Source organism: Antechinus flavipes, chromosome X (assembly GCF_016432865.1).
Source record: "Antechinus flavipes isolate AdamAnt ecotype Samford, QLD, Australia chromosome X, AdamAnt_v2, whole genome shotgun sequence".
Lineage (NCBI taxonomy): Eukaryota > Metazoa > Chordata > Mammalia > Dasyuromorphia > Dasyuridae > Antechinus > Antechinus flavipes.
In genome coordinates this window covers 83,474,259-83,496,986 of record NC_067404.1, presented here as the reverse complement: position 1 = coordinate 83,496,986, position 22,728 = coordinate 83,474,259, and the positions used below count along the sequence as shown (strand labels likewise).

Below are 22,728 nucleotides of genomic sequence, written 5' to 3'. Positions count from 1 at the left end.
TGGGAACAGGGAAGACTGGGGTTCATCTTGAGAGGAGGATTCTGAAGTAAAAACAAAGCTGCTTCGACCCCAAAGACTAATGTTAAATGGTTCTCTGCCCAGAACGAATTTCTAGAACTCAAAAAAAAATTTAAAAATCAAATGAGAGACATTGAGAAAAAACTAAGAAAATAAAAATCATCCAAGAGAAACAAGAAAATTATGGGGGGAAAAGTGAAGCAACTAGAAAGGGAGATACAGAATCTTAAAGACAAATGGAAATTAAAACTGGATATGGGGAAGCCAGTGAAACTATGGGAGACCCAGAAATAACAAAGCAGAATATAAATAATGAAAAAATAGAACAGAATGTGAAGCATCTTAAAGGAAAAACAACAGATCTGGGGAACAGATCAAGAAAATATAAGAATAACTGGAGTACCTGAAATCTGTGACCAACAAAAGAACCTTTACACAAAAATGCAAGAAATAATGCAAGAAAATTGTCCTGACGTAATAGAACGAGGGGAAAGTAGAAATAGAAAAAAAAAAAAAACCCACTGGTCACCACCCCAAAGAAATTTTTTGTGGAAAACACATAGAAATATTATTACCAAACTTTGAAACCCTCAGATGAAAGGGAAACTTTTGCCAGAGACAAGGAGAAAAAAAAAAAAAAGAGCAATTCAAGTATGCTGGAGCTACAATTAGAATTGTACAGGACTTAACAGCAGCCACAATAAAACTCCATGAGTCCTGAAATCATATATATTGGCAATCCAAAGAACTAGGCTTGTGGCCAAAAATATCATATCCAGCCAAATTATCCATAATATTGAAAAAAAAAAATGGACATTCAATGAACTTGCAGATTTTCAGGATTTGCAACCAAACCTGAATTCAACAGAAAATTTAACATATAAGAGCCATTATCCAAGATTGATTTCAAGGAACTTAACATGGTATGTTTTTTACATGGAAATGTCTACCATGTGTTTCCGATTGACATCAGCAACTGGGTAACTCAAAAGAAAGATTTGTACAAATGAGGTGCAGAAGAAGAATAGATACAGAGGCATTAAAGAGGGGAAGAGGGCTCATAGTTTGAAAAACCAACTTACATCAGCAATGGGTTCAATAGGCAACACTACTTATATACCATGAAGGGTATAACACCTCTAAAATCTATAAAGAAATAAGGGGGGAAGGGTAGACAGAGCTAGATGCAAAGGGTGGGGGAAGAAGACAAGGGAGGGATCCATGGGTGGTGGGAGCTTAAGTGATACCAAAACAAGTTAAGGAGCAGAATTAGAAGGAAAGCAGGAAACTGGTGAACGAGATGAGGTGAGATCTTTCAAGACAGTTGTGAAAATCGAGTAAGGCTTCATCTACTTCAGAGTCTGAGTAGGCCTGAAGGACTTTAAGCATTGAGTCAAGGGCATACTTAAGTCCCCTTCCTGCTATCCTCCTATGACATCAGTGTCTCCCTATTTCAGTCAAATATGGGCTAACTAAAAGAGTTAGCAGGGATAGGAAAGAAGATAGGATCAGGAGTCGAATTTATTAGGGAAAAAAATAGGGCTAGTAATCATTATCTTAGACAAAGACAAACTTGATTCAATCAAGAGAGAAATCTACATTTTATATATGTCAGCCATACTAATATTGTTTTAGATGCTTCTTTACTTATGGATAACTTCATGTATGTGTATATGTGTGTGTGTGTGAGTATATGTAGATATGTATATTTGTTGCTCTACATAGATATATATGTGTGTGTGTGGATCTGGGGATGGATGTGAATGTGTGTGTGTATGTGTGTGTGTGTGTGTGTGTGTGTGTGTGTGTGTGTGTATCTGTGCTTAACTATAGATTGCTTGGGAGAAGGGGGGATGAAAAAGGAAAAAAGAATAAACTCAAAAAAGTGCCCAGCAAAGGACAAAAGAACAACCAATGAGGAAGCAAAGAAAAGTTGGACACTCATGGATATAATTTCTTCTATAATTGCATGTCCTTTCTTGAACTGGAAATTTGTTGTTAAATATTTTGAATCCTCCGTGATGTTCACATGACAATGTTCTACTTTTTTGTTTTGTTTTATTTTGCTTTTCTGTCCTTTTTCTATTCTTTTCTTAAGTAAACAGAAAATTTTTAAAAATATTTTTAGCAGCTCTTTTTGTGGCAGCAAAGAATTAAATATTGAGGGAATGCTCATCAATTAGGAAATGGATAAACAAGTTGTGGTATATGATTTTCCAATTACATGTAAAGAGTTTTCAACATTCATCTTTGAAAGATTTTGAGCTCCAAATATTTCTCCCTCCTCCTTCTCCAAGAGAGCAAGCAATCTAATATAGGTTATACACGTATAACATTAAAATCATATGAATGATGAATATGATTATGAATATTTTTGCACTATGCCAGATAATTGTATAAATAAGTATGTCTATATTGTAGTTACATATATTTTTACCATGTTTAACATGTATTGGACTACCTGCCATCTAGGAGAGGTGGGGAGGGGAAGGGGAGGGGAAATTGGAACACAAGGTTTTGCAAGGGTCAATGGTGAAAAATTATCCTTGCATATGTTTTGAAAATCAAAAGCTTCAATAAATAAATAAATATATATATATAGTGCTTTAAGAAATGATGAGCAGGATGATTACAGAAAAAAAAGCCTGGGAAAACTTCCATGAACTAATGCAAAGTGGATAGAGCAGAACTAGAATATTGTGCACAGTACCAGCAGTATTGTAATGATAATCAACTGTGAAAGGCTTAGCTACCTGATCAGTATGATCCTCCAAGACAATTCCAAAAGACCCATGATAAAAAATGCTAGTCACCTCTAAAAAGAAAACTGGTAAACACTGAGTACAGATTGAAGTATACTTTTCTCACTTTCTTTTTCTTGCCTTGGTTATTGTTGTTGTTATAACATGGCTAATGTGGAAATGTTTTGCTTGACTTCACATGCGTCCTTGATCTTTTCCCTGCCTTTTCAATGAGTAGGGGAAGAGCTGGAGGAAGGGAGAGAATTTAGAACTCAATTTTTAAAACTTTTCTTTTTTATGATTTTTTATTTAATACTATTTTTTTCCAATTACATGTAAAGAGTTTTCAACATTCATCTTTGAAAGATTTTGAGCTCCAAATATTTCTCCCTCCTCCTTCTCCAAGAGAGCAAGCAATCTAATATAGGTTATACACGTATAACATTAAAAAATAAATAAATAAATAATGTAATGCCCCACAGAGCTCAGAAGATCTAAGGGCCCTAAGTATTTGAAATTTAAAAAGATTTGAATGTCAAGTTCTATCCTGAAGGTCATATGTTAATTGCAGAAGTATAGGATGGGAACCAGATTATATGAAAAAGAACCGGGGGTCTGAATGACAGTCCATCTACCACCTCCTTGCTTTTTTACAAACTCCCCCCTCATCCCAAGCCTGGAATGCACTTCTTTCTGAACTAAGGTTAGTAATCCCTGATTTCCTTTAAGCCTGAGATCAAGTGCCACCTTCTGAATGAGGCTTTCCTCATCCTCCCAACTTCTAGAGTATCTCCCTTCATACAAATCATCACTTTGTATCTGTTCTGTATCCATATATGTATATATACGTACAGGGGTGGAGTGGGATTCAGTTTGGTTGGAGCTGAGAACACACACAAAGGAATGATATAAATAAGCCTGGAAAAGTGATAATAGAGTCAGATAATAAGATTTCTTAAGTACCCACTAGGTGTCAAGCCCAGGACATAAAAAAATAAAGTACCTGCCTAATGGGGGAGACAACAGACAAACCACTCCATACACATGAAATCCAACAGCATCAACTGAAGGTAACCGACAGAGGAAAAATCCTAGCGTTAGGAAGAAGGCCTTTTACTCAGCAGGTAAGGAGGACCCATGGACATTTGAGGATTTTCATTTTTTCTTAAGCAAAGTGATTTGCTCAGATCTGCTGTTCACACAGCAGGTGGCAGACTGAATCACCTGCGGGGACAGGATGGATTAGGGAGACCTACCTGGAATGAAGGAATGGAGAGACAGTAAGGAAGGACCCAATTGGCTGTGGTTGGTCTTCAGGAGGGTCAGCCACTAAGGTGGTAGCTGTGGAGATAGATATAGTAGAGGGATGCTTGGCAGCTGATGGGATATGAGAGGTAAGGGAGCACCAAGAGTCTAAAATAATGCTCTGGTTATGAATGTGGGAACAAAGGGGCCATCAGGAAAGTGAGAGGGGGAAGCAGGTTTTTTTTTTTTTTTTTTTTTTAAGAGGGGGAGAAGTCCTTTCATTTTATACAATGCATTTATTAAGTATCATATATATATGTATATATATATACTGTATCATGTAAAAAATACAAAGTAAAAAAACAAGCTAGTGTCTGCCTTTAGAATCTACTGGAGGAAGGGGGAAGGGAGAAGGGGGAAGGGAGAAGGGGGAAGGAATTCCACATGGTTTCAGGTAAGCTTAGGACAGCTAAGAAAGGCCCTTTGGGACCTTTAGTCCCTTAGTGCTAATAAGACCCTCAGGTAGAGGTGGTCTTGACAGATAAGTCTGAGCCTCGGAGAAGATTGGGGCAAATTTGGGAGTCACCGGGAGAGACAGATGGTAGGGGAAGCTTCCTGAGTGCAGAACACTGTTAAGAGAGCATACCTGGATCGAAATGGGCAGAGGAAAGACCATGGAGCATATATTTAAGCCTACTGGCTAGACCAGTAGAAAGACCGAGAAATTGTGGTCTCCATGGAACCAAGGAATCAGTAGGAGGGAGTGCTCAACAGTACCCCAAACTACAGTGACAAAAAGGAGGATTTGGACTTTGAAAAAAAGACTCAGATTTCAAAACTGGTTCCAATATGCAAAATTCCAAAGAAATCTCAAAAGTGGGGAAAGAATTGTCAATAAGTAGCGAGCAACAAAGTAACGAAAACATAGTTGTAAACAGTATCCAAAGAGTAGCAATGAAGGAGATCGTGGGAAAAATGGGATAGGAACCAAGGTAGAGTAAATCAAAGGAAGACTATTTCAGAATGGGAGATAGCCAAGCACATTTGCAGACAAATGGAAAAGAACCAGTGGCCTTGAATAGGCTGAGGATTCTTTTTTATTATTATTATTTTGATGGTATTTTGTTTTTCCAAATACATGCAAAGATAGCTTTAAACATTCACCTTCAACAAAACCTTGTATTCCAAATTTTTCTCCCTCTCCTCCCCCCAGCTCTCCCCTTCCCAAGACACAATCTGATATAGATTAAATGTGCAATTATTCTAAACATATTTCCATAATCATCACATTGAACACACACACACACATACACACACACACACATCACATCAAAAGGGGAAAAAATGAGAAAAAAAGTTCTTAAATAAGCAAACAATATAAAGGTGAAAATTCTCTGCTTTGATCCACATTCAGTTTTCATAGTTTTCTCTCTGGATGGGGATGGTTCTTTCCATCATAAGTGTATTGGAATTACCTTGAATCACCTGATTGTTGGAAAGAGCCAAGTCCAAATCAGCTGATCATCACATAATCTTGTTGTTGTGTATAATGATCTCCTGGTTCTGCTCATTTCACTCATCATCAGTTCGTGGAAGTCTCTCCAGGCCTCTCTGAAATCAGCCTATTCCTCATTACTTACAGAACCATAATATTCGATACATTCATACCCCATAACTTATTCAAGCCATTTCCCAAATTGATGGGCATCCATTCAGTTTCCAGTTTCTTACCACTATGAAAAGGGCTGCTACAAACAGTTTTCCATATGTGGATCCTTTCCCCTCTTTTAGGGTCTCTGGGATACAGACCCTTAGTCAATCTGAGAGATATGAAGTGATAGCTCAAAGTGAAATAGAAGATTCTTGAGAGAGGAAGAATGACTGTTACAGCAAGGTCCTAGTTGAGGCAGAAGGAAATGGGTTCAAGGGTTCCAGGAGCAGGATTAACCTTAAGCAAAATTCATTTGGTCTCACTAACACCACTTTCCTATCTTTCCTCACACTGTGCTTCTCCCTGGAGTGCCCCTCAGATATGGCTTTATTACTGGTATTGGGATTTACTGAAGTGAGGGAACCTGATGGAGAAAGGAGAAACTACACTGGACTCGGGAATCAAAAGGCCGGGGTTCCAATTCAATTAAACATAAGCTCCTTGAGGGTAGATATAATGTCATTTTTGTTTAGTATGCCCTTGACTTAATGCTTAAAGTCCTTCAGGCCTACTCAAAACTTTGAAATAGATGAAGCCTTACTGATTTTCACAAGTGTCTTGAAAGATCTCACTTTATCTCGTTCAGTATCACCATGTACCATAACTTGTCATATGCTTAAGCAGATGCTTAAGAAAACGCTTTGTATGTTTCACTCTTGTATTTGTACGTGTATCAGGATGTGATTAAAGCTTACAGGATGAACTTGTCTTCATCTCTTAGTAGTTCTTATACCACAAAAGGAAGCTGGGAAGGTAGCAGAATAGGAAACCCTTCTGCAATTCTGCAATTGTTTTAGTAAGGGTTCATCTACTCATTCAGCTTGAAGACTTCCAGCAGGTGAGCACAGACTATGTGGGTATTCATTCACTCCCTCATCCACCCATACATTCAGGAGATAGTATGAAAAGTGACTTCTTTGCCTAAGAACACAACTTTTTCTTTCTTTCTTTGTTAAAACCTCCAAAGCTATCTGAGGATTGACTAACTAGATTTCTGAACTAAACTCAAAACACCAACAATAGGTCCCAGGCCTAGCCCTACCAGGCCATTGTTTGAGCCCAAATGTAAATAGCATTTGATTCAGTTTGGGCCAGAAATCCTAAGGGGCTTACCCTCCCTGATTGCATTTTTGTTTGTTTGTTTCAACTCTTATTTAGCTTTAATCGCTGGATGGGTGTTTCCTCAGTCAAACTAAATCCAGGGCGGTCTTCCTAATCTCTCCATTTGGCCTGGGGACACAGATGGCTCTGGAAAGGAAAGTGAGGCAGGTGACCTTGCCCAGCCCCACCCTCCCTGAAATCCAATTCCCCTCCATGTCACCTTTCTGAGGTCACGGGTCTCTCTGACAAGGAAGGACAGACAACAAGTTTGGCCTAGTTATAGATCTGCCACTGGCTCGGAATCATGGGATCCTCCAGAGTGTGGCTTCTTAAACTCTTCCTATTTGTGACCCCTTTTCGTCCCGGTACAGAGGGATATAAAATAAGTATACAAACCAAAGTTTTAGTGAGAATAAAGTTTTAACCCTGTCTGGGCTCATGACACATACTTTAAGAAGCTGGACTCTAGAGGCTAATCAAGATCCTCCTTTCAAATCACGAACGCGTGGGGTTGAATCTCGTGCCTGATGCTTGCTTACTTAGCTGTGTGGCCAGGAACAACTCTGGTCACCGGCCCACGGGGCAGCTCGCTCTTGGGGATCTTGGGAGCTTTCAATGAAAAGTAGCATGCCCAGTGCTTTGATCACTTGAAATGAAATCCATGTAAATATCAGCTGTCACGCCTAGAGCTGTCCCAGCGGAACCACAGAGTTAAGAGTAGCAGGGGAGCTCGGATGGGAAAAGTGAGGCAACACAGAGTGGGATGGGGATGACGCAGCGCCCCCGGACTCCCTCGGGGGCGCACTCGGAGGGCAAAGCCGGGGCTGAGGCGCTCAGGCCGCAGCCCAGCTCTCAGCTCACCTCCGCGCGCTTTCGCCTAACCCTGCCTCCGACCGTCCGGAGGCGCTGCGCCCGACCGGCTCGCGCCGTTTCTCAGAAGCGGCGGTCTCTCTCTCTCTTTCGCGCGCGCGCGTGCACTCGTATCCGCCCAGTCGCAGTCGTGCTCGGCTCGTAGTCTGCCAGTCACTCCGCGGTGGGTTGTGCCTGTGCCCGGTATGGGCCGGACCTGTGGCCACGGGGCGGGGCAAAGTGAGACGCAGATCCAGCCACGGCGGCTGCAGCTATAGTGACGGGAGACGGGGGGCGGAGAAGGGAGAGAAAAGGCAGCTAGCCCCTCGGGGTCCCTCGCCCCGCCTCCCCCCCCCCCCTCTTCTCGGCCTGTAAAGAGAAAAACAACATGGCGGCTCTTCCGGTACGGCCGGGAAGTGGGTGCCCTCTGACCCCGGAAGTAGATGACCGCCGGTTCCGTCCTTCCCCAAAATGGCGGAGGCGGTGGCGGCGGCGACTGAAGACGAAGAGGAGATAGTAGGGCCCCGACTGCCGCAGCTACTAGAGACCGGCCGCCGGCTATTAGGTGAAGTCGAGGACACCAACGAGTCGACGAACTCCAGGTTTATCCAGGAGAAGGTGAAGCAAGGTTTGGAAAGCTTGGAGAAAGCTTCCCGCATGATGGCGCAGCTTGACCTGTTCAGGTGAGTGGGGGGAGCAGCCAGCGACCGGACTTGGAGGGGATAGGGACCGGACGAAAAGCAGAGGAGGGGCAGAGTAGGCTCCGGCCAGGGGAGGGACTCTAGGGGACGGTCCAGAGGTCCGTAGCTTCCTCGCCTCCGGTCCGTGACAGTCGGCGGCACCTGGACTCTGAGCTCCGCGGCGAATCCCTTGGTGCATGGGAAACCCAGAGGCACTGTCCGAGCCGGGGCAAGGGCTCGGACTCAGCCTCTCTCTGCCTTTCTTACAGCCCTAATGAAGACTTGGAAGAAATTTCTTCCACCGACCTCAAGTATCTCTTGGTACCGGCTCTCCAGGGAGCTCTCACTTTGAAGCAGATCAGCTTCAATCACAGGTTGGAACAAGTACAAACTGCCCGTGCCCACTTCATGGACTTTTTAAAGCAATGTCAGAACTACCAGGTCACAAAGTTTGAGCTTCCCTCAACCCAGGATAACCCCCCTGGAAAAAAATCGTTCGATGGGCCCACGGGAAGCCAGCAAAGCCTCGTTGCCATGGCGTCCCACAGACAAGCCAAAATAGAGAGGTGAGTCAGTGGCTTGACAGAGTTCCATGGAGTGATGCATGTTTTGGGGGAGACCCAAAAAAAAAAAAGGAGCTTGTTGTTAAGGGGGTTCTCCTTACTGAGCCTGAGGAAAGACATGTCTAAGATTTGCCAGAAGCCACTGCCTTTGTTGAGATGACTCCCTTCAGCCCCATCACGGAAACCATTGTATAGAGAAAAGAACACTGGCACCTTTGTTCTGAGTCCTACTCTCTTCCTACCCCTTTGTACATTGTATGTCATAGCTATAGGTTAGTAACCAGCTAATCCAGTCCCCTCATGTTGAGGTAAGAGAACTGATGACTACAGATGAAAGGAATCTTACCCAAGTGTATTCATCAGCAAGTCTCCTGGGAATTTGAACCCAGAACATCCGGTTCCAAAATTAATACTCATGCTGTGAGGTCTTGAGCAAATCACTCTTTTCTGACTTGATTTTTCCATGTGAAAAATGGAAACTTCCCACTAACAACATGAAGATGTTATGAAATTTAGTGAAAAAAAGGGAACACGAGTCTTGCAGAATTCTTGGGGATAGTCATGTATCTTCTAGACAGGATTCTTCGGATACGAGTCAGACTGAATGGCCCATTCTTAAGATCTAGGAATTCTTCATCAATCTAAATGAACAGTATTCTTAACTTCTTCAGGACTGGGCTCTTATTCCCTGTCTCTCTCCCAGGAAGAAACTTGAATGCTGGGAAGTAACCTACATTGATCTCAGGTTGTTTCTCTTCTCTGCTGGAAGGAACCAGCACTGTTCAGGGTGGATTCTAAGTGCCAGCTGGGACTGAGGGCCTCTTAGTGGAGCTAGAACCCCTGGGGCATCCAGTGGGACTTTAGAAAGAGTGGGCTCGTCTGTTGTGGAAACATGTCCCTACTAGGTACGATAACTGTGGGTCTTAAAGGGCGGAGGCTTCCTGCAAAACCTCTTGATGAGATTAGATCCCAGAATCTGAGTTGAAAAATCCAAAACTTCAATCAAATAGTTCATCTGCTCCAGATCATTCTTGAGTAGGAATTTCCTCGAAAGCATTCTTGAGATGTGATCATATCTAGCCTCTGGTTAAAATATCTGCCAGGATCAGGCATGGGGCACCTCCACCAAAACCCAGTGGTGTGCTCTTTAAGTGGGGGGCATGGCTGCACCTAAAGGAGCGTTCACACTAGCTTTCTTTTCCACTTACAGTTTTGCAACCTTCCTGACTGAGATTTGCATAGTGCTCCATCCATCTCTCAATAAGGCTGATATCATCCAGAACTTTTGGCCACTCACCTTGCCTAGTGTTGCCTAGACTCAGGCGTGTGAAGCACACAGTAAATGGTCAGCCTAGAACTCATTCCAACAACCCTCCTTTTCCGAATGGTGACAATGTTAGATTTTTATCAAAAATTTGCCCTTGTCATAGGTGTGAGGCCCTTTTTGGTAGTGTAGACAGTCTGACAAAGATGTTGCCTACATGGACCTCCCAGCCACTTATTCCTTAGGAAGCTTTCTGTTTTGTGGTCTTGCTTTGCAAATCATCTCTAATCCAGGGCCCCTAATTGGACCTGTGTTTCTGGACTGCTCTTCTTTTCCATCTGTACTGTCTCTGGGTGACCTCCTCGGCTTCTATGGGTTCAGTTATCATCTGTGGTCTCTTTATCTTAGACCTGTAGCCTCATGTCTCCAACTGCCTACTGGACATCTCAGTATAGCAATAGCCAGCAGATTTTTTCCAACTCAACATGTCCAAAACTGAACTTGTTAGCTTTCCCTCCAAAGCCATCCTCTCAGTCCCCCAGGCTCAAAATCCAAGAGTCTTCCTCAGCTCTTTCCTCTTTCCCACATCCCCACCCCATGAATATCAAATCTGTTGCCAGGTCCCATCAAGTTTCCACCTTTGCAACATCTCTTGTGATTACTACTTTCTCTCCTGAAACTGTTGCCATCTTGATGCAAACTTTTATCACTTTTCCCGTAGCTTATTGCTGTAACCTACTGGTTTGACTCTCCTTTGCTTCAAGTCTCTTCCCCACTTCAGTCCATTCTCCTTTCAGCTGTTAATGATCATCCTAAAGCACAGATCTCACCATGTCATTTAGTTATTTATTAAGTTCCAGTGGTTCCCTGTTCAGACTCTACTTAGCTTTTAAATCCCTTTACTGCTTCCTACCTTTTCCTGCCTTTTTAACATCTTACCTTATCCCCCACTCCAACCCTGCAATCCAGTAACACCAGGAACGAGATCCTCCATTTCCTGACTCCATGCATTTTCACTCTGCCCCCCACGACTGAAGTTCCCCCTCACCTCCACTAAAATCCCATTTTCTGCATGAATCCTTTCCTGGTACCCCCTTAGTGCTAGTGCTTTACCTCTATTAAGTCTGATTTATCCTGTCTATACCTTATTTGTACATAATCACTTGCATGTTGTTTCCCTGTTTAGATTGTAAGTTCCTTGAGGGCAGGGACCAGTTTGTTTGTTTTTTTTTTGTTTTTGTTTTTTTTTTTTTTTTTTCCAGTTAGCCTAGTGCCTGGCACATAGATGTGTAATAAACTTTGGTTAACTTGAATCTGCCATTCAGTGTGATATTTGTCTTGCCCAGTTTTTTGTCAATTCTAAATTTTATGTTTTTATCTGTGCCTTCAAATAATAAATTAAAATGTTAAAACACCACAGAAAAACAAGAAGAGTGATTGTGACATGGAGTCTACCAGAGACCTCCTTCTAGAATGGCATCGATCCTCTAAACACTGTTTGGATCAAGTCATTCTGCCACTTGAATCCACATGACCATATTGTGTACCAGCCCATGTCTCTCCTACTTGTGTAGGACTTTGCTGAAATCCAAGTTATTTTGTCTCTAATATTCCCCAATTTACCCATCTGCCTATCCTGTTTTAAAAGAAATAAAGAAATAAAGAAATGAAAATAAAAGGAAGTGTGGGTTAGTCTGGAATAAGCTGTTTGATGAAGCCCTATAGGTTCTTAGGGGTTACCCCTCCCTTTCTAAATTTTCACAAACCAGCTCTAACAATACATTCTAGAACATTGTTTGGAATCAAACTCAAGCTTACCAGCCTATAGTTTGCAAATATTCTTCCTCTTTTTCTAAATCAGGGTGCCATTTGCCTTTTTCCAGTCTCATGGCATCTCTTCTGTTTCTCCATGAATTTTCCAAGACCATTTACTGGTTCTTTCAGTACCCTGGACAGTAGTTTTCTAGGTCTGGTGACTGGAAGTCTTCAAAAAAGACAGTTGATCTTGTACCATCTCTTCACTTGTCTTGCGTTTTAGCTCCCCGTTAACTAATTTTGATCTGTCCCTCAAAGTCTAAAAATTATAGGTTTACAAGTGGAAGAGATCTTGGAGAGTATTTAGTCCAATCAGTTCATTTTCGAGCTAAAGAGCTAAGGCTCAGAGAGCTTGGGTGACTTGTCTCAGCTCTCACAGATTAATAAGGGAGTGATTATAGTCCATTATGGTGCTTTACTCTCGGTGTCCTTGGCAGAGCAAAGAGAAGTGGGATCTTCTCTTTCTTGAGTGTCCATTATAGTCATTGTGTAATCATGCCAGGCAGCAGTTCTCGCTGTAATATTTCATCCCCAAAGTAGCTTTTTAAAGCCCTTCTTATTTCCTTTAGTAGTTATCACTAGCCTCAGATCATTTGGGGTTGGAATATTCCTGCCACTCTTGTCAGACCTCTTGACTTTGTCCTTATTTGCCTGTGCCTGCTTCTGTCTTCTGTAAGGGTCTTTGATTTTGTCATTAGGGGGACTCGCACCAACTGAAATTGCCAGCAATATCTTATAGTAGATATTGGCGTCCCAGCTGCCAGGCTGAAATTTCTACAGAACTTACCTGGCCCTTGGACGACAGGCCATTTGCAGCTTTTGTCCAAGCTTGTGCTGCTCTGGCCACTGGTCTCATCTCTCTGAGATGGGGAGGAAAGGACTGGCCTGCTCGAGCCACGGCAGGCCGCTGGTGAGTAGATGGTCAGACTGGGCAGTGAGCCATGGGCTGGGGTCACTAAAATCAGTCAGGCTTGGCACTTTCTAATGGTATTGGACTGGCAGTTACAGAGTGCAGATTAAAGGCACTGAAAGGAGGAGCCTAAGAGCCTGTGGAAGAAGGATCACTTAGTTGCAACATTGTCCAAAGAGTCTGAGAGTTTCCTTCCCTGGGTTTTCCAAACCTACTAGAGTGTTACAAGATAGCATTACTGGAGCCGCTACTCTGTCTCCATTTCCTCCATGTTGCTAATATCCTCTCTAGAACTAGGAATGGAATCCTGTCTGCATAGGAGAGAGTCTACAGGGGGAATGGAAGGAAATAAGCGTTTATAGAATGTCTCCTGTGTGCCAGGCCCTACGCTGAGTGCTTTACAAATATGATCTCATTGGCTCCTCACCACAACTCTGCTGCTATTATCCCCATTTTCCTGGAAGGAGGAAACAGACAGAGATGAAGTGAATTGCTCAGGATCCCACAGTTACTGAGTGTCTGAGGCTGGATTTGAGCTTGGACTTCCTGACTCACGGCCTAGCTCTCTTATCACTGCACCAAAGCCTAACCGCCTGGGACTGCTGCCAAGAGTTTGGGGCCCTTCCTTAGTCCTCCTGGAATGGTGAAGGGCATTTGGAAGGTAACATCTACTGCCGAGAAATCTCAGGGCTAGATGGCATTTCAAACTGAATTTCAGGGGTCAACTTCACCTTTTGGGGTTTTGTGATGCTTTGGGGCTGAGAAAGAGGGTTTGGCCAAAGACTCTGGCTCTTTCGATGTAGAGTGGGGACAGAGAATTGCCCGGAGCAACCCATGTCGTTTCCCCCCTGTTCCAGAAACCCAGTGAGCCATCTCTCTGGCACATGTAGGACTGCTACACCGGGATGTCTCATTAGGTAGCAAGAATACTAGGGTCTCTATCTTTCAAAGGAAGGAGCTGCTGGGCTTAAGAAGGTTTGGGTGGCAGGAGTGATAAGCAAGCCCTGTATCAAGCCCCAGTGTCTATTTTGGGACCTTATCTGGGTCAGGCCCAGATGTGTCGCCCTTGAGATCCCATTGCCAGGGAATCCGTTGTTGATTGTAACATGACACTTTCCTAGAATTATCATTGGTACGGTTGCTCCCTCTGCCCCTGCGGGCAGATCTCAGTTTAGCTGTTTCTATCAGATGTTGCTAATTGTTAAGAATATGTTGGGAGAAACACTAGCACAATCTTATGTTGCCTTAAAGAGTATCAATGAATCCCAAGGTTGTGCCATTGAGCCTAGTTATGTAGGCCACATGTGTCTGGTTACTCCATTTTAAGAGGCATCCGGTGGAGGGTGATCAGCATGATGAAGGGTCTGGAAGCCATGTTGTGAGAAATGGTTCAAAGATCCAGAATTATTTGGCCTGGAAAAAGATGATGAAGCAGTTTGATTGCTGATTTGAGGCACTCACAAGGCCACCCATTTGGCTCAAGGCCGCCTTCTTAAAGAGGTCTTTGCAGACCATCTCAGCCTGCTTAGTTCCATCACATATTCTCTCTCGTTCATATTCTCTTCTCTCTCTCTCTTCTCTCTTCTCTCCTTCCCCCCAAAAGTACCCCCAGGTATTCACTTATCTGGGAATGTATTGTATTCCCTCCACAGAATGCAAGTTGCTTAGGTTATAACCTGTCTCGGTTTTGTGTATGCGTCTCTAGCATCTAACAAAGTGCTCGGCACAGAGTGGGTGTTAATCCACGCTTGCTGATCGAACGGAATATTTGTCCTGAACTCTTCAGAATGACAGAAGTGGAATCAATGGAAAGGCATATTTCAGGTTGCATCCAAGTGGCACCACAGGGAATAGAGCACCGGAGAATTACTAGCTGTACGATACTGGACAAATCATTTAATTTCTGTCTGCTTCAGTTAACTCAGCTGTAAAATGGTAACAATAATACCACCTACCTCTGAGGGTTGTGATGAGGATAAAATGAAATGATACATGTGAAGTGCTTTGCAAACTTTAGAGTACTATATAAATGCCACATATATATGTATATATATGCTGCACACAAATGTCACATACGAAGAACTTTCTAACAATTCACGCTGTCCAGCACAGCGCCTGGAGTCTGAGCACTTAGACATTTATTGGCTGACTGACCAGCCCCTGCTCACTGAAAGTGTTTAAGACGATGACTGCCTGTTAGACATATAGTGGGTAGTCTAACGTGGATGGGAAGGTGAACCTCTGTGGTCTCTGACGTCTCAACCAATTATTAAGATTCGGTGGGAAATGATGTTGCTTAACTCCTAAACAGAATGCCCCAAAGGGGTATTCTGTGTCCTGGAGAAAAATTAGATTCTATTGACCACATGTTGAGCTGATTGTCTAAAGATGAAAACTTCTGAGAACAGATTCTGTCTCTTTAGCTTCAGTTCCTAGCCATTTCTCATAATCTCTTCCCGGTGGCTCAGAGGAATTGTGGGTTATGGGTTATAAAACCTGACACCACTACCGAGGCAGGATAGTGCATCAGCAGCTTTCTAGACTGGCTTATTTCCTGAGAGTGGGAGAAATTATGTTGACTGTTTATATGCTGCTTCATCCTGCTGTGATAATTGTACTTAGGAAAATGGCTATGAGCTTGTTCAAGTCATTTGGGAGGGGGGGAAGAAGGGATAGCCTCCTTCTTGAGGTTCCCAAGTAAGGCTTCTTAGGTTTGCTTTCTCTTCCAAAGGAAATGGTGAGCTGGAATGCTTCAGTCACCGAGTCTTCGACATGGACCCCTCTGATGTCAAAATCCATCTCCCAGCTAGTGGCAGACAGAGACTCCTTTTTTTGCCTTTCTTTGTACCCCCCAGCCCCTAGAACAGGGCCAGGCACCTAGTAGGCACTTCATCAGTGTTTGTGGGATTGAATTCTGTGGGACAGATACAAGCAGAAGAAGGAGCTGGAGAACAAGTTGGCATCTCTGGAATCTGCTGTAGAAAATGGCCGAGCAGATGAGGAACAAGTTCGAGAATATTACCTGCTTCACTTACAGAAGTGGGTCAACATCAGTTTGGAGGAGATTGAGAGCATCGACCAAGAAATAGTGATCCTGAAAGCCCGAGACTTGGGAAAACAGGTAGGAGTGGGATTGCATTTCTGCTGTGGGTTTCTAAGAGTGGGTGCTACATGATGACCTAGAACCTCCACAGAGAATTCCTCAAATGACATTGCAGTCTCAGTTTTCAGAATCAAACATCCATTGTCATTGTTGAGCTAGGTGGGTCCCGCGAGGCCGCCCTGCAGCCTTGAGGACCCTCTCCCCGCTTATAGAGAATAGCCCTTCTTTTTTCCTTGTCTGCTTTCCATGAATTACCCTGGAAGTGCTCTGCTCAGAGCAACTTCCTGGCTTCTCAGAGAATTCATTCTAGAGCTACTTCATTCAAAGCCGAAGGAATTAACAGGCTCTCTGAAGGGCCTTTCCCAAGGTCACCTGAAACACAGTGGGGTTTGAGGTTTTAAAGTCAAGGAGCCATCTGTGTTTTGCTCCCGCCCTAGACCCCCAGTCCCCCACGTGGCCTTGGGACTGGCTCTGGAAGTGATGGGGTTGGCCGAAATTAGCCACATCATCTTTGCCTGTATTGTTTGGGAAGGAGGTGCTGGAGATGTTCACGTGCCTCTGACTTTCTATGGAGGACAGTGTGAGAAATCCTGGAGCTTTCTTTTGACGCTTTTCCTGCTAGAGAGCATAGGACTACTGGCTAGGCTTAGAGGGGGCGAGGAAGGCCCAGACATAACAGCCATTTGTCAAGAAGCAGGCGCTTGCCAGCTGCATTTCTCCACTGAAGGCAAGGCTAAGAAGAGGGTCTTAAGTGCTAGGAAAAGGAAGTAGGTTAGAAATGGATAAAAGCTTTGGAATGACCTTGTCCAAGTAGTAGTTTTTAAAAGCAGACTGTTGATTTGGGGGAAAGATGGTTCCTGCGAGAGCTTTCTGTGACCCCATTCCTAGTCTGCTCCTGCTGTTTCTGGGAGACAGAGAACAGGAAGTGATGCTCAATGACTTGATTGTAACCTAGGGCTTTCTGAGATTCTAAGAACACTCTCAGAACTTCTTTGGTGGTGGTGGGATAACTAATTGTTATCCTTTGCCTTTTCAGCCATCAACTTCTCGGGTGCCTCCTCAGAACAGAGCTCCAACCAAACCTTTTATCCTCACTCGGGACACTGCCCAGGCCAAGTAAGTAGCACCTGGAAGGGAGCTTGCTCTTGTGGGCCTTCTGGCGACAGGCTGATATGGCAGAGGCGTGTTACAAACCTGATGAGCATCATGGAAAGGTGACCTTCTCCCCTGTGGAGACTTCTTCCTCTTTCCTCCTAAACCTAACACTTAGATGAGACCTAAAAGAAAGAGGTTGAAGAAGGAAAACCTTCCTACCGAGCCTTGTGTCCGCCTGAGGGCAGGGAAGGAAGGGGGCGTTTAGTGAGGTGGTGCTGTCAGCTTCACACCCAGACTGGATGGCTGCTTGTTGGGGCCGGTGCAGATGAGGTTCGTAGTATGGTTTGAGATTGGCCTCGGGACCTTCCAACTCTGAGGAGGTGGCATCCTTTCTCCCTCAGTTACAGATAGAAAGACCGCTCATTCCCTGAGGATTTCATTTTGTGTCCCCTGGCTAAGAGACACAGGAGAGAACAGTTGTGGAGCTTCCTCTATACCTGGGTGGGAGGCAGGGGTGGGGAAGGGCGGGAGACTGATCCACAGTAAAGCCTCATCTGGACAGTTGTCAGCTGCATCCCTTCTGTTGGTTTCTTAGACTGACTTCCCTCCCTGGAAGATGTTTTGTCTTCTGATGAAAACCTGGCCTTGCTCTTAGTCTGCTGAAGCCCAGTTAGCTTATCCTAGGGGTGCCATAGTTTTTCTGAGCTCTCGGTGGGTGACTCTGAATGGAGACAGCTGCTGACTCATTCAGTGAGCCTGTCACTGAACGGAAGGGGCTGTTTTTGTTTAACTCTCTTTTGCTGATTTACTTTCCCAAGGGTATTTGGCTCTGGCTATCCCAGCTTGGCGACCATGACAGTGAATGACTGGTATGAGCAACGCCAAAAATGGGACACATTCAAGAATTCAAAAGGTACAAACCAATTGGCCAGCACTTCTTAGGCACTTAACCTGTGTTCCAGGTACTCTGCTCAAGGACTAAAGCAAAGGGATGTAGGAAGTGGGTGGGATAATAGGAACTGAACACAGAAAGAAATGCCAGGCTCGCGCTCCATGTTGTTGAAATCAGTAGCCAACGGGAGAGGCTACTGTAGTTTATGCTAGGGCTTTAGAAACAGAACTCGGTTCTCAGAGTCCTTTTATTTGGATTACCAACTGTGGGCAGTTTCCTTTCCAAAGGGGTAGTGTAAATTCTAAACTGGTGAGCGGTTGACTGGTCTTGGGCATTCACCCTGTGCCAGGTGCTGTGGCTAGGCCTGGGGCCTTGCTGTGTTGGAGCTAACTTGATCAGTGCAATCCACACGTTCTCTGTTTGTTGAGCCCCATGGATCCAGCACCAATCGATCACCCTGAGCTCAGTAAAAGAGCGTGAACTGCATCTGTGCCCCCTCTGATGCCCACCTTTTCCTCTTACCTTCCATCACCAGTACTTTTCATGGCAGCTTTTTTTTTTTTTTTTCTTCTTTTCCTGTACTTTGGATCTGCTGACTGGAAGGAAACTCTGGACTGAGAGTAGCTCTGATGAACTTTTTGTCCTTATGAACCAATTTGGGTGTCCTCTGGGGCTGTTATTTACCCTCAGTAGTGTTTCCCTAGAGGGCTTGGGCTTACCCCCGTTACCTTCAGACTGGAACGAGGGCCTGAGAAGTTCAGGGGAGTTCTGGTCAGCTTTGCTTTATGGTCACTCCTTCTTCCTGCCTTTGCCTCTTTTAGTGACCCTCAATCAGGAGGCAGATCAAGATGAGGATCAGGAAACAAAGTCAGAAGAGGATGATGAAGAGTCATTACTCAAAAAGCGTAATTGGGACGACTGGAAGGACACACATCCACGGGGTTATGGCAACCGGCAGAATATGGGTTAATTTCATCAAGAAGAAATAGGACCAGAGGGGCTCGAATCTTCGCCTCCAAAGGAAAGTTGTACAGGTTCCCACTCCCCTGCCCTCCTCCCTCTCCCGTGTACAATGACATCAGAGACAGTTCATCTTGCTGTGCATTCAATAAAGTGTCAAAAGACTTAAGTGTGCACTTGTAGCCTAGCTGATGAGCTGACAGCTGTTGCAGACGTCACACTTGAGCAGAGATTCCCAGTTTCCCAGACATTCCCAAGTAAGTGGAAAGGAAAAAGCAATGAGAAATGGCTCTGTATTATTGATTGTTGTATGGATTGTTTAAAAAGATAAAGTCCCATGCGTTTTAAGCCTCCATGGAACCAAGCCCTTTCCTAGGCCGGGCTACGTAGAAGCCGCTTGTCCATGGAAGATCTCAGTGAATTCTTTACACTCGTAACCACTGGTGACAACCCCCTTCTGCCCTCCAAGTACTTTGGGCACCGTGGCATTTACAAAAGGACAGAATCAGGGGCCAAGATTTTCCCTGCCTCTTGGCATCATTTTCAGGAATCAGCAACAGGGCCATAACTGAACTCTGGTGGACACCCAAGGCCAGCCTTCACAGACTGTTCCTCAGGCACTACTTGAAGCAGTTTGCAAATAACAACAGTGCCTTAGGGGTCTCACCAGCACTCGCTTTGGTCCCACGTGGAGGCTATGACAGGGACGTGAGATCCTGGGACTTCTTCTGGTGCCACTGCTTCCCACCTCTTTTCTTCACCTTAAGTTCATTGAAGTCAACAATTCTTCCCTTGCAGCTCTTCCGAGAGCTTTGTTTGCTAATTCATAACTGACATCTTGCAGAGATCGTCCGTTGTCTTCTCGGAGGCCACAGGCTACAGATTTGCAGAAACGTTTGCCGGGTCTTGAAGAGGAGGGGGAGCTGGCTCAGGCCCTCATCTTCGGCATTTTATTGCTTGTGATGCACAGTACGTCTACTCCGGGATCTGTCATCTCAGCAGTATGGCCATTTCTTCCAACATGTCTTCCCTAAGGACTTTAGAAGCAGCATTCAAGGTTCTCAGAACTGGGAGAGTCCATACAGTAGTCAAATGTCCTTCCTTGGGTTCTTTGGACAGCAAGAGGATAGTGTTGGAGAGCTGCCTGCTAGTTGTCTCTTGCTCTCAGCACGTGACAAGACTTCTCTTTTGAAATCATACGTCTCTTGATGATACCCCGCTCCGTAATTCCTTGCCCGGACCCTGCTCAGGCTCCCCAAGAGCCTCTCCGTTATCCCCTGGATGGTCTTCGACATGGCTTCTGTGGAGATTATCATGTTCCATTTCTCAGCAGCATATCCCCAGACGTATTCAATAATTAGGACTGATTTAACTCCTTTGAAAGAGAAGCTTGGGCTCGTTCAAAGAACTCTGCAGTTGCATAGAAGCAATTTCACTTGTTCTCTTCCTCACGTGCAGTTTGGGGCCTAATTCATCATCCCTGGGATATCTACTGATGGATGGGTTCCGTATACTGTCCATTCAAATACATTTCATCTGCTGGGCGATACAGTCTTCCTCCATTTGTTTTTTGGGTTTTTTTCCTGCTATGGAGTGTTAGACCCAACGCTTCAAAGAAATTTGTGGATATCGTTTACGAGGCTCTATCCATCCTGCAGCGTTCTGGAGTCTTGAAGCGGTCAGAGGAGCGTCATTCCATGCCACAGAAGCTTCTAGCGCGCATCAGCATCTCTAGAGAGTCCCTCCGCCATCTGGACCCCGCATCGGATCTTCTCCAGGACGGGAGCAGAGAGATCTGGCGAGCACACATATTCTAGTTTCTGCCTTGCTTAATAGATTTCTAAGTAGTGGGTCTTGGAACAAGGTTGTGTTTCATGTTTTAGGGGACAGTGTATACCATTGACATGCAGAGGACCCAAATCAGAGGAGAGCTTTTAAGGTGGTGGTTTGCTCTACCGAATCCAATGCTTGTTTTATTTGATAAACAGTAAGCACAGTGGAATCTCATACTCTCAGTCAGTTATGTGATAGTCAAAATACTTTGTGGAATTTCAATTGTGAAAGGCTGCTTGCTGATTTCTAATAACTTTATTAAGTATGCACTCAATGTGTGTAGATTATTCTTAGAAAATTTTATATAGGCAGGGAAAGTAGTTGCAGATAGTCTCTAGGTCCCCTTTCTCTTCTTTTTAGTAATAAAAAGTCTGAGCTATTTTTTCATGCGTTAGCATCTTCCCTTTCAGCTACCTTGAGAATAAGTCTTAGTGCCCTTTAAATGATGTTACCTCCTAACTGATTTTCTCATCTTCAGTTGCCATTTCTACTTCCTCATGTGCGCTTAAAAGTACATGTGATAGCTTTGCTGCCTTGATGGTGGGAAAAGTTTATTAATCAAGATAATTGCAGATATTTTCCATCTTTGATCTCTTTATCCTTCTATTTTCATCCTTTAATGCTCTGAGGATGGATGCCTATTCTAGTTGGGTCTCTCATCAACACTTCTTCAACCTTCTACTGCTTCCCATGGTTTTAAGAGGTAGTGTCCTCCATAACCTTCCGCCATCTGCTTCCATCAGATTTTTACAAACTTGTTTATATTCTAGATGCGTAGTGTTCTTGTCTGCCATCCCTCCATTCAGCAAACGGATCAAGTGTTTGTTGACTAAGGCAGTTTTCAGGATCTTTGAGACTCGTAATTATGGCAATTGATTTACATGGGTTAAACTATATGAAACTGTTATAATAATAATCGTCAATGTCTTGTCTCCATTTATTTCTCACTTTTTAGAGTCTACTTGTTTAAGTCCGATCAGAGTTGATTTAATTGCATGCCATATCATTTCCTCATTTTTATTTTGCTGGTTTTGTATTACTTTTCACTTTTATTCTAACAAGTCGGGTGGTCTTGACTGTATCCAGACAGCTGATTCAGGAACGATTCTTGCATCAGTGATGAGTCATTACCTATCTATCTGTTAAAATGGTAATTAAATGTTTCATTACGTAATTTGGTGCTTAACATTTTGAGCATATTATAATTCTCGTCAGGCCAGTTGGTGGTGAACTACTTGGCTGTGGTAAAAGCAAAATCATGGAAAGAAAAATGAGTAATGGTTTTCATTTTTATACAGGGCTTGGCCTAGGCCAAACCTATGGTGTTATTATGAGTACCATGGTTTAGTGGTTCGTAGCATGTGTGTGTATTTTGGAAGAAGGGATTTATAACACAAATTCTAGGCCCAGAATACCTGGGCCCAGCTCTTGAGCTGACATCCAGAAGACTGAATGTACTAAAAAAATTTTGTGTAGGAAATAAATGCTCTCTTAAGAAGCTCTGGTTCACTTTAGCATTAGTGTCCTTAGGACTAAAATTTTGAAAGGGCCCTTAGACATGGCCTTCCCCAAAGAAGGGGAAAGGATTTGGGGTCTTAGAATATGATAGCCAAAGCTGTTTCGACCCCTCATTTTGCTGATGTCCAATCTTTGGGAAGCGGGGCCCCAACAGCTTCCCAAGGGACTTTGTCTCGGGAAAATCCCCAGAGATGAGAATGCCTTTTGGCAACCTGGTGCCAATCCTGATGTGCCCAGGCTCCCTGGGAGCAAAAATTATCCAAAGTGGAGCCAGACTCCCTAGAGCCACCTGCACTAGGCTTCTTCTCCCAAGGACTGTTAAGGAGTCCACAGTGGAAGGTCAGGGTAAGATGTTATGTAACTGGTGAGCTGTTCCTCCCCTGGGTGGAGTCAGAGGTAGTAAAGCCAGCTGTGGAAGAAGAAAGGAAGA

At 44.0% G+C, this 22,728-nt stretch overlaps 1 protein-coding gene across 1 annotated transcript; it reads left to right on the top strand.

The window, feature by feature from the left end:
- The first annotated feature begins 3,518 nt into the window (after positions 1-3,518).
- IGBP1 (immunoglobulin binding protein 1) lies at positions 3,519-22,278 on the top strand. The gene is made up of 6 exons (XM_051968500.1): positions 3,519-8,348; positions 8,615-8,911; positions 15,823-16,018; positions 17,037-17,116; positions 17,914-18,008; positions 18,809-22,278. Exons 1-6 carry the CDS (start codon positions 8,137-8,139, stop codon positions 18,955-18,957), a joined length of 1,029 nt encoding a protein of 342 aa, XP_051824460.1. The 5' UTR covers positions 3,519-8,136; the 3' UTR covers positions 18,958-22,278.
- Positions 22,279-22,728: the final 450 nt, after the last annotated feature.

Excerpts from the sequence above, each read along its gene's own strand:
- IGBP1 (XM_051968500.1), top strand. The coding sequence starts at position 8,137 with ATGGCGGAGGCGGTGGCGGCGGCGACTGAAGACGAAGAGGAGATAGTA. Across the intron at positions 8,349-8,614 it reads GCGCAGCTTGACCTGTTCAG|CCCTAATGAAGACTTGGAAG; the intron begins GTGAGTGGGGGG and ends CCTTTCTTACAG. Across the intron at positions 17,117-17,913 it reads CGGGACACTGCCCAGGCCAA|GGTATTTGGCTCTGGCTATC; the intron begins GTAAGTAGCACC and ends TACTTTCCCAAG.